This window comes from Myotis daubentonii, chromosome 13 (assembly GCF_963259705.1).
Source record: "Myotis daubentonii chromosome 13, mMyoDau2.1, whole genome shotgun sequence".
NCBI lineage: Eukaryota > Metazoa > Chordata > Mammalia > Chiroptera > Vespertilionidae > Myotis > Myotis daubentonii.
The window spans coordinates 48,217,377-48,229,482 of NC_081852.1; the positions used below are offsets into that span (position 1 = coordinate 48,217,377).

Sequence of the window (12,106 nt, forward strand, 5' to 3'; positions counted from 1 at the left end):
CCAGGGGACACTTAGCAATGTCTGGTGACATTGGCTGCCACAACTTGGAGAGGGGGAGGGGAAGGGCTGCTACTGGCATCTAGTGGGTGAAGGCCAGGGACGCTGCTAAATATCCCACAATGCAAAGGACAGCCCCCCATGACAAAGAATCATTTGGCCCAAATAGTGTTGAGGATGAGCAATCCTGGCTTAGAGAATGATCACTTTTTTTGTAAAACAAAGAAAGCCACAGGAACATCTATTTATATGTGTGTATGTGTAAATGCATAAATGTCTAGAAGGATATACTGTTAAACGTGGCACCTTGGGGTTCCTTACTTTATGTGCATCTTTAATGACTGATTTTTAAAAACAGTAAATAGGTATTCCTAAGTAATAAACATATTTGCAATTGGAGCTAAGAAGGAAAAATATTAAGATGCAAGTGTCTTACATAGAAGAGGTTATCAAAACCACCATCTTTCTGGTAAATGAATCCTTTTTCCTGCAGGAGCTTTATAGCATTCTTAAATATACTATGAATGGCCTTGGATGTGGTGTCATTCTTAAAATCTGCCTGTGGAAAGAAGAAAAAGGAAAGAAAAAAAAAGTAAGTCCCATATTATAGCACCTGAGAGCAACTCCCTAGACCAACTGGTTTATGAATTCACCCAACAGGCTTTTTATCTGCTGAGTCAAAAAGATCCAGGTATGCACCTGCCTAGCAGGATGGGATTTAAGGAAGTTTGTTCCGACGGGATCATATCTGATAACTGTTTCACACCTTAATTATGAATTTTTGGTTAATTCAATAATATAAAATGGAAAAGTCAAAAGGACAATCTTTATTTTTTTAATTCACAACTAAAACACTGTATACATATTAGTTCTTTCTTTTTCTTTTCATTAAAATCCTGGTTATAGCCTGGCCGGTGTGGCTCAGTGATTGAGCATCAATCTATGAACCAGGAGGTCACAGTTAAATCCCAGGTAAGGGCACATGCCTGAGGTTGTGGGCTCAGTCCCCAGTAGGGCATGTACACGATGCAGCCAATCGATGAGTCTCATCATTGATGTTTCTATTTCTCTCTCCCTCTCCCTTCCTCTCTGAAATTAATCAAAATATATTTTAAAAAATCTTGGCTATATACAATCTCTTACTAAGGACTTCAGAGAATTTTACACACACTGAAATAAGCTGGGGATTCCAGCGTGTAGAAAGTATTAAACAGTCTCTTTATTTTAAATGAAGAACAATTGCCGAAACCGGTTTGGCTCAGTAGATAGAGCGTCGGCCTGCGGACTGAAGGGTCCCGGGTTCGATTCCGGTCAAGGGCATGTACCTGGGTTGCGGGCACATCCCCAGTGGGGGATGTGCAGGAGGCAGCTGATCGATGTTTCTCTCTCATCGATATTTCTGACTCTCTATCTCTCTCCCTTCCTCTCTGTAAAAAATCAATAAAATATATTAAAAAAAATAAAAATAAATAAATGAAGAACAATGGCAGTAAATAGCTTTGCAGAGACCTCTCTGGGGGCTAACGGTGAACAGGGGCCCTAGAGTGAAGCAAGACCACCCACCATATGGAAGGAACTCAGCTGCTGTCCGTTTGCTGTCTCCTCAATTTCAATGCTTCTTCCTTTCTCTAGGAGACAGATTTGTCTAGAGAGGTAATCAGGTCATCCTATTTCTTACTGCCAAGGAAGCTAGGTTTTCAGCTATGTCCCAGAGTTAACTAGACTGTGTGGTTCTTGAATTGGGGACTTTGTATTTAATCTTTTTATTTTATTTTATATTTTTTTGATTTCAGAGAGAAAAGGAGAGAGAGAGATGAGAATCATTGATTGGCTGCCTCCTGCACGCTCCCTACTGAGGATTGAGCCCACAACCCGGCCATGTGCCCTTGACTGGAATCGAACCTAGGACACTTCAATCCGCAGGCCAACACTCTATCCACTGAGCCAAACTGGCTGGGGCTGCATTTCATCTTGACCACCTACCCCCTGGCACACAGAAGTTGATCAATAAAACATTTGTGGAATCAATGAAAATATTAGAGAGGCTGTATCCTTCTGTTTATCCCATTAGGGATTTTCAGTTCATTCCTACAACAAAGCAGTGAACAACAACAATTCTCCTTCAAGGTACAGAGTTTTTAAAAATGTGTGTGTGTATGTACACACACACACACACACACACACACACACACTCTAGAGGCCCAGCACGCGAAATCGTGTGAGACCCAGACCCGCCATGGTGCCAAGAGACCCATCAATGCACCACCTGGTGACCGGTTGTTCGGTCATTCCAGCGTTACGGCCACTGGCCTTTTATAATATATATATATATCAAAGAGAAGGGAGAGAGAGAGCGAGAGAGAGAAACATCAATGATGAGAGAGAATCACTGATTGGCTGCCTCCTGCATGCATTGTTTTAATCTAGTAGATCTTGCCAAATGTTTGTGCTTTCCTGGGCTGAAGAGGGGAGTCTGAGGTTCTTTTTAAAATATATTTTTACTAATTTCAAAGAGGAAGGGAGAGGGAATAGAAACATCAATGATGAGAGAGAATCATGGATTGGCTGTCTCCTGCACGCTCACTACTGGGAATGGAGCCCACAACCTGGGCATGTGTCCTGACCAGGAACTGAACTGTGACCTCCTGATTTATAAGTCAACACTCAACCACTGAGCCACACCGACTGAGTTAAGACTCTTAAAGTGTACTCTAAGCTTTTCCCTAACAGAACAAGCTGCAGAACCTGGTCATTAGAACATTAGGGCCTAAAGCTGACAAACATTCCACGTTATGACAGCACCCACTCTCTGAAGGGAGAATAAGGCCGAGAAATATCTGACGACTCCCACGAGCAGAAAAGCTATCGGGATGTGCTTAGAATAAACACTTTACCAATCCTCAGCCACATATCTTTTTACTCAGGAGGGCTCCAGACAAAGCCATTTTTAATTACATACATGAGTCCTCTTACTTAGGGAAAACACAACCTAATATAGGCTCCCCCACAAAACTTTATAACTACTTAATCTTCATACTTCTAAGGAGATTCGTTTTATTGAGTCAATTTAATATAAGGATTCTTAAGGGTAGAGTTAATATTACATCTTTATCAAGACAGAACTAAATTGGAAACTAACTAGGAATGTTATTATATAATTATTCCTGTCATTAAAAAAGACTCTTGGTTATCCCCAGATCATACATAAAGCCTGCTTCCTCCTCCCGACTTCAGTAAGACCAAGCAGCAGGAAGACAGGGTGCCAGGCCTGCGAGCTCAAAAGCAGTTTCAGCTGTGAACAAGGCAGACCCAACAGAAAAGGCTCTCTGTAAATATAAACAACATGTGAAGCTTCCTTTCCAAAAACATTTGCCTCAGCTGACCTCGGGACATATCTCCCTGCTGCTTGTAAAGACACAGTCTCCAGAGTAGAACCTCCAATCATCTCTTCTAGCCAGTAGCTCTTCCTGGCCTGAGATTTGTGTCTTTCTTGTCTTTTTCTAAAGAGCAAGAGCAGACTCATCCGATTCAGGAAACCGAAGCTGCTCAGAGGAAAAAACTGACTGGCTGAACATGCTGATCCTTAGCAGGCCTCTCCTCATTGCAGGTCAGGAACTGGGTGGATCTCTGAAATACATATATAGTCTTCATTTCCAAACAAACTCAACATTTATCCAGCTGTCAAAGAAACAATGGATTTGCAAGGCCTGCTTATCAGGTTTCTGGACTTGCTAAGAAGAGCCACCATGAAAAACAAAGAAAGGGGAAAGCATTCAAACCCACTCTCCCTATCCCTATCAACTATAACACTATCACAATGATTTTTTTGTGTAGCTTTCATCTGTATGACAACACAAAGTACCAAAAGATCTAGGGTTTCACCATCGCTATAAAGCATCCCTAGTTTCTCAGGCTCAATTAAACTGGATTCGATTGAATGACACCTCCCCAAGCAGAGCCATGTGAGGGAACAATTCATAATTGATGGAAAAATAGTTTCCAAAGACAAAACAAATAAAATGTCATATACATTTCTTTTTAAACACACAGCACTGGGCAGACAAAGTTTCTTCTCTAAGCATTTCAAAAAGATATCAGGGCAATACTTCTGCTTTGAATGGAGGAGCCTTTTAGTCCTCAGGGACCTCAAGTCTCTCTACCTAATGAGAGCCTTTGCAGAAGAGCTGGTTCACAGGAAGAATGTGGTCTTCGCTAAGCTTCAAAGTTTCCTTCCAAACAAGCCAGCAGAATGGTCAGAAGTCCTTGGAGGCCAACTTGGCATTGAGCCCCCTCTAAATGATTAAATGGAAGAAGGTCAATCTTGCTGCCAGGGCACAGCTGGAGAGCTGCAACTGTTTAGAAGTGATGATGGCACAGGACAAAGAGGCCAGTCATGACCCTCTCCGCCTTGGTGTTTCCTGAAACAATATCCCTCATCTCTGTGTACAAAATCATGGGTCATTGGACACACAGCCTGGTGTCAGGAAGAGATAATTAGGTTCATGAATGAAACTGAGAAGCAGTGGTTGTGCCTAGGAAGTTGGACGGGGACCTGATATCTGTTCGGCCAGAGACCGGAAGAATAACTTATGTTACCTAACAAGGGAATTCAAAGCAGTCCTGTTGGTAATGGCAAAAGATCAGAAAACATCTAAACAGTCCAGGAATGGAGAGGGTGATTATCTAAATTATGGGACATGTAACAGAAGATTATTCTATAGTGGCAAATCTATATACGGCTAGGAAAGGATCTATAAGACATACTGTTCAATGAAAAGCTAAGGATATACTAGTGTTTAACATGATACCATTTGTGTAAAAAAAGGGGGATACAACTATTTCTAGTTTACATATGCAAACTATCTCCAGATGGATATTCGTGACACTAGTAACACTAGTGCTTGTCTCTGTAGAAAGGAGGAAGGATGGGAAAGAAACTTACTTTTAAGTAGATACTTTCAGGGACTATTTGAATTTTTAAAAACCATTTATTCTTCAATTAACTGATATTATTGAAAACCTACTTTCTGACAGACCTGTCCTAGGCCCTGGTTCTAGAGGACAGAGAATAAGTCAGATGAGACATCTGCTCATAGAGAACTTAAATTCTGGTGGAGGAACAGGCAGGTGAACAAATAAGGAGAGATATGAACACAGGTGATAACCTAGTGAGGAAGTAGGTGGCTCTCAGACCAGACGGCCAAGGAGGGCAAGAAGGTGACATTTAAGCAGAGATCATCCACTGGTGGAATCAATGAAATAATAAACACAAGTCATGTTACAACAACAACAAATCCAAGAGTTGAAATAAAAGGAAAAGCCTAACACCAAAGTCTCAAATAATTCTTAATTCCAAGCAAATATGGAAGCACCAAACAACTAAAGTTCACCTATAACACTAGGGATGAAAAAATGGGGACAGCTTTTACCAGGAGAAATAAAAATGACTTAAAGCATTTGCTGAAATTTCTACATAAAAACCAGGATGAATACAACTTGGCCTTCATTCAAACTTCTAACATGCAACAGGTTAACCTTATTCTGAAGAAGAAACAGCAAGTCAGTAAAAGCCTTGGTTCAAGTTCAATAATCTTGGAAGGATAATTACCTCTTCTCATTTATTTCCCCAACATTTGACTCCTGCTGAAATTAAATACCCATCTCAGTGAGTACTAAGAACTAAGTACTATGACGTTTAGACTATTTTTTTTTCTACCCAATGATCAAGCTTAATGAGATTAAGTGAGAGGAAAAGAGCAGGTCCATTCTCATTCGAAATTCTTAAGAGGTCAGTAACCTTCCCAGAATAGAAAGGACATGTGATTGAACCATAGCCTCTATTCCCTGGTCCACCCTGTGAATCTTAATACCATAGTCACGTTCACTCACACCCTACAGCTGCCGATTTGGGGCAGTGGACTCGAATTCTCCCATGGGCAACCTGCACTTACTTGCTTGGAGCAGGCACTATGAATCACAGGCTGATTGGCAAGGGACAGCAGAGACTCCACCATTTCTAACTCCTGCTGGTAAAAGGTCTGCACTCTGTTCTTCATGAGGAATTCTTTGGCTTTTTCACTCAGCAAACATGTGAGATTGGTAAGGTCCAGGACACCTGGATTTTTGCTGGGGAAAGTTGTAAAAAGCTATGAGAAAATTATCAACTCTGTTCCTTTCTGGTGTGTTGAAAACAGAAACTTGACTAGGAAAAGCAACACTATATTGATGCTTTTGTTGACATAAAGGACAACTCATACTATGGACAATGTGTGATTGCTTAAAAGGATGAGGCAGGACTACAAGAATTAAGATATCATGCCAAACCGGTTTGGCTCTGGGGATAGAGCATCGGCCTGCGGACTGAAAGGTCCCAGGTTCGATTCCGGTCAAGGGCATGTACCTTGGTTGCGGGCACGTACCTTGGTTGTGGGCACATCCCCAGTAGGAGGTGTGCAGGAGGCAGCTGGTCGATGTTTCTCTCTCATCGAAGTTTCTAGCTCTCTATCCCTCTCCCTTCCTCTCTGTAAAAAAATCAATAAAATATATTTTAAAAAAATTAAAAAAAAAAAGAATTAAGATATCAGAAAAAAAGTCAGGTTGCAGAATAGTATGTAAGTTATAATCCCATTTTTGTAAAAAAGCAAATGACAACCCACAAAATATATGGGTAGGTATTCTTGCTTGTGTTTGCACAGAGAAAAATGTCTAAGGGTACATACCAACCTAGGGACAGTAGTAACCTCTAGGGCATGGCTCTGAGGCAGGAGACAGGACAACGGAGGAATTTCACTTTTACTTTATACAGGTCTATAGTTTGGGTTGTTTTTGAATATAATTAAAAATATGTAATATGTACACATTAAAAACAAGTGTACCCTGGCAGGTGTGCCTCAGTTGGTTGAGTGTTGTCATGTGCACCAAGAGATCGCCAGTTTGATTTCTAGTCAGGTCACATGCCCGGGTTTAGGGGGCATGCAGGAGGCAGCCGATTACTGTTTCTCTCTCTCATCAATGTTTTTCTCACTCCCTTCCTCTCACTCTCAAAACAATAAAATCATGTATTTTTTTAAAAAATAGAAGTGTACACAGTGAAAAGTCTCCTTTCTATCCTCCTCCCAATTTCCACCTCCTTGGCAACCACTATTACCGACTCTGTCTTTTCCCAGAGTTCTTTGATGCATACATATACTAAAAAATATTCTTACTCCTCCTGCTTTTCTGCACCCTCCCCCGCCACCCCCCCCAACCCCCCCCCCCCACACACACGAGTAAAACCAGCCCTGGTTGAGAACGACTCAACTCCTTCAAGGACCCTAGTTACATGTATATTTTCCTCACAACAACCTTGTAACATCTGCACTGCTTTCACTTTCCCTTTACAGACGAGGACACTGAGGCACATGGAGGCTGAGCAGACGTGCCCAGAGCCTCACATGAGTAAGATGATGGTTTTAGGATATGAACCCAGGGCTACTCCAGCATCAGGGCTCCCCTGGCATGGCCTTCCCACTGAATTCACATCTTCTGCGGTGACTGGCCATAACTTACCTTAGTACTTCTTTTTCTAGGACTGGGCTATGGAAAGGCTGGTCATAAACTTTCCTGTAGATACTGGGCAGCTCAAGCATCCTTGCAATTTGAATGTTGCATAATGGATCGTCTACTTTATCTAAGAAGCCGCGGGGGAAAATATAGCACAGAAATTACATCAAGGTCAATTCTTTCCCTTGTCCAAACTGCTGCCAAGATGACAGTAAATGAGGCACACAGAAGATCTCCTTCCTTGTCAGTGCCCAGGAGTCACAGTCTAGATCAGCCGTGGGCAAACTACGGCCCGCGGGCCGGATCCGGCCGGTTTGAAATGAATAAAACTAAAAAAAAAAAAAAAAGACTGTACCCTTTTATGTAATGATGTTTACTTTGAATTTATATTAGTTCACACAAACACTCCATCCATGCTTTTGTTCCGGCCTTCCGGTCCAGTTTAAGAACCCATTGTGGCCCTCGAGTCAAAAAGTTTGCCCACCCCTGGTCTAGATACACTAAATAGTTCCCAGTTATCATAGAAAAGGGAAGGTAATGCCCTAAATGTCACATGCTCGGCCAGAAGTGGACTGGGACTAGGGCGAGCACATTAGGTTATTCGTTCATCTGTTACAATGGTGGACAATAGGGGCCCTCCTAGCAATTCCCAAGCAAACACCAGCCAGAGCAGTGCAGAGGGCATCACGCAGATGATACTGGACTGTCATACATCTGATTAGCTGTTTTCTTTCAAAGTTAATGTGCTTAATGGTACTCAAGAAATTTCCATCATTTTGAAGAATATGAACACTCTGCCCTAAATAGATTCACACTTGGAACTTCAAAGCACATTAGAAACAACTGTGCTATCCAAATAAATTTCCAGCTATACATAATAAGTCATTTGTTTTCTTTCCCAATTTGTTCATAGTTACCTCTCTTTAAAATAAATTTAAGCCCTAACCGGTTTGGCTCAGTGGATAGAGCGTCGGCCTGTGGACTGAAAGGCCCCAGGTTCGATTCCGGTCAAAGGCATGTACCTTGGTTGCGGGCACATCCCCGGTGGGGGGTGTGCAGGAGGCAGCTGATCGATGTTTCTAACTCTCTATCCCTCTCCCTTCCTCTTTGTAAAAAAATTAATAAAATATATAATAAATAATCAATAAAATATATAATAAATAGTCAATAAAATATTTTTTAAATATATTTTTTATTGATTTTTTACAGAGAGGAAGGGAGCGAGATAGAGAGTTAGAAACATCGATCAGATGCCTCCTGCACACCCCCCACCGGGGATGTGCCCGCAACCAAGGTACATGCCCTTGACCGGAATCGAACCTGGGGCCCTTCAGTCCGCAGGCTGACGCTCCATCCACTGAGCCAAACCGGCTAGGGCAATAAAATATATTTAAAAAAATATATATTAAACAAAAATAAATTTAAGAAATGCTGCTTTTCCAAAGAAAGCATATTGTAAAATGTAATTTCCTCCATTAAATAGTTAATCTTCTTTATTGGTCTGCGGGATCGGGTCTGCAGGAACTATTTAGAAGTTTGACTTTTAGCTAAACAAGTTTACTAGTGGACACCCCCCCCCCCCCAAATAACAACCATTTTGGGAAAAATATCTTTTGCTTACAATGAACAGTGGCATGAATTTCTCGCTCTTCTCTGTACGTGCGGACATAACCTCTGACCCGGATAATGTCCCCAATTTCTATCTTTGTTCTCTGCTCAATGGTCTCTTGCAGCTTCTTAAGCTGGGAGGTTAAGCTCAGTTCTCTTGCACTTGGAGCAGCTGTAGTTGTTAGGGCCAGAAGGAAAGAGAAAAATGTATAACATAACCACTCCACCACATTTGTGAGCTACTTTGGGGGTAACACCAACACAAGACATTTATTTATTCTACTTTAAATTAATTGCTCTACATAGGAAATCTGCATAACTTTAAAAAATCCTCTACTGAATAAAAGGCATTAAGCTGCAATTATTCAAAAGTAGGGTGAAGGGAACAGAGTCTAGAAGCCCTACATCATCAGTGCAAATGGTTCTATGTGGTCCTGAGCTGAATCCTGTATGGATTCAATGGGTTTCGTGGCAACAGCTCTCAACAACCCTATAAAGTGTCCTTGCAGTGAGACCGAGGTCTGGAGGAAGAAGAAAGGGGGCCCAACAGTCTGGGTTTGTGGTTCTGTGTATGGGGGAAGCAAATTCACCGTAGGCAGATTTCCTAGGTGCTCAACAGTCTAATCGCTCACCTCTCATCTTTGTTGGGTAACTAGGCTAATACCTCTCTCTCTCTCTCTCTCTCTCTCTCTCTCTCTCACACACACACACACACACACATTCATTCTCATACCACTTAAAACTATAATCTTAAACAACAGAGTCCACCTTATACAGAGTTGTTGTGCATGATCTAAGTTAACCCTTACATTATGAGCTTAGTACAATGCCAGATTCATAGGAAGAATTCAATAAATGTCAACTATTTGTGAAAAAAAATTAAGCCCTCTGGACAAAATCATTTTCTTTTTTTTTTTTTTTTTGAGGCTTTTCATTGGGAATTACTGGGTAGAAAAGTACAAATCAGTTTCTAGTTCATTACATATTGTCAGAATGTTTGCACCCCCCCCCAAAAAAAAAATAAATAAATCAAAGTATTTTCTTTCTACAAGGTGTCACCAGCCATGCATGCATGCTTGTGGCTCCCACACTGGCTTCAGTCATTTAGATTTTTAATACTGTAGAAAATAGGTAATCTCTCTATATAAAAGGCTAATATGCAATGTGCCCCCTCGGGAGCTCGACCTGGAGACCAGGATGATTGCTTGCTATGACATGTGCTGACCACCATGGGGCAGTGCAGAACAAAGGAAGGCCCCGGCCAGGAGCCAGAAGGCCCTGATCACCAGCCAAGCCTAGGAACCCTACCTGTGCACGAATTTTGTGCACCGGGCCTCTAGTAATTCCATAACCTTTTATTTTGCTTTTAAGTTGCCAGAGAGGCTGTATGTTTTTATATAAGACTAGAGGCCCAGTGCACGAATTCATGCACCAGTAGGGTCCCTTGGCCTGGTCTGCGGGATCAAGCCAAAACTGGCTCTCCAACATCCCCTGAGGGGGTCTCGGATTGTGAGAGGGCGCAAGCCAGGCCAAGGGACCCCATTGGTGCACAATCAAGACAGGGAGGGACATGGGAGGTTGGCCAGCCAGGGAGGGATTGTGAGAGGGCTCCAGGGCATGCCCGGCCCATCTCGCTTAGTCCCAATTGGCTGGACCTCAGCAGCAAGCTAACCTACCAGTTGGAGTGTCTGCCCGCTGGTGGTCAGTGCCCAACATAGCAAGTGGTTGAGCGGCCTTAGCATATCATTAGCATATTATCCTTTGATTGGTTGAACGGACAACCAGACGACCAGACCCTTAGCAAATTAGGCTTTTATTATATAGGATGATCTACTCTCTGTATTCTTTACGTATAAGCCCTTCATCTCTTTTGAATACTTCGTTAATTTCTGAAAGATTTTTAGGGAAGCTTTGTCAAGTTATACGTACTACTTCCACTTTCCCCATTCCATTGTATCCTTTCTCTTTCACTTCACTTTATTACATAAAAGTTTTGGCGGAAATCTTTTAGGCTATCTCTCTTGTCACTGATGATAGCTTTCAGTGCTTTAAAAAAGGGACTCAGGAGAGCTTAACATATATACCCTGATCTTTATTGGAATAAATATACAAGTGCACCTTCTTTGGGTTACTTTATGGAAGCTGCAAGGGAGGGAGGTTACCTCTTCTTCAATATCATTATCTACCTAAACCAACAACATTTTAAAGTGCTGGTTTACTTCCTACTATCGTATTATTATTTTTTTTATCGTATTATTTTATTTTTTTTTTTATTTTTTTTTAAATATATTTTATTGATTTTTTACAGAGAGGAAGGGAGAGAGATAGAGAGTTAGAAACATCGATGAGAGAGAAACATCGATCAGCTGCCTCCTGCACATCTCCTACTGGGGATATGCCCGCAACCCAGGTACATGCCCTTGACCGGAATCGAACCTGGGACCCTTCAGTCCGCAGGCCGCGCTCTATCCACTGAGCCAAACCGGTTTCGGCTATCGTATTATTTTTGGTTTGTCATATACTAGGGTTCCTACAAAGAACTGAATCTCTCTTTGGGTCTATTAATCAAATACTCTGCTCTTTAACCTAACACAACTTAGGTGAACACATCTATTATACCAAGGGAAACTGCAACCCCAGGAGCACAGAGGACTTCATGTATCCAGTAACCAACAGCTAGGAATCTAGACACAATCAGCATTAATGTCACTCAGCTTACTGGGTTTCTTCAGAAAATACCCGAGTATTACTTTTTAAAAGGTTTTCCACCCCCAAGTCCTCTCCTACTTAGGCTGAATTGTAAATGCCTTTATAAGTCTCACTGCCATTATTCAGACAGTATAGGTGATAATAAATGCTTCATATCGTACTGTTGAAATGATCTGACTGATGGCTGGTCTGAGAAAAAGGTACTGAGTTGCTTTCATTTAAAGCAGTGGTTCTCAACCTTCTGGCCCTT

General features: G+C 41.7%; 1 protein-coding gene across 5 annotated transcripts in view; it reads right to left on the bottom strand.

The window, feature by feature from the left end:
* The window catches only part of STN1 (STN1 subunit of CST complex), a 40,019-nt gene that overhangs the window by 13,018 nt on the left and 14,895 nt on the right, over positions 1-12,106 (bottom strand). For 2 of the 5 annotated variants that reach the window (XM_059661317.1, XM_059661314.1), the window contains 4 exons: positions 9,161-9,325; positions 7,546-7,666; positions 5,949-6,123; positions 434-556 (listed from right to left, as the gene is read on the bottom strand). In XM_059661317.1, the coding sequence (XP_059517300.1) occupies positions 434-556; positions 5,949-6,123; positions 7,546-7,666; positions 9,161-9,325 (584 nt within the window). The remainder of the gene's footprint in view (positions 1-433; positions 557-5,948; positions 6,124-7,545; positions 7,667-9,160; positions 9,326-12,106) is intronic. The other 3 variants (XM_059661316.1, XM_059661319.1, XM_059661318.1) reach the window with 3 other exon arrangements.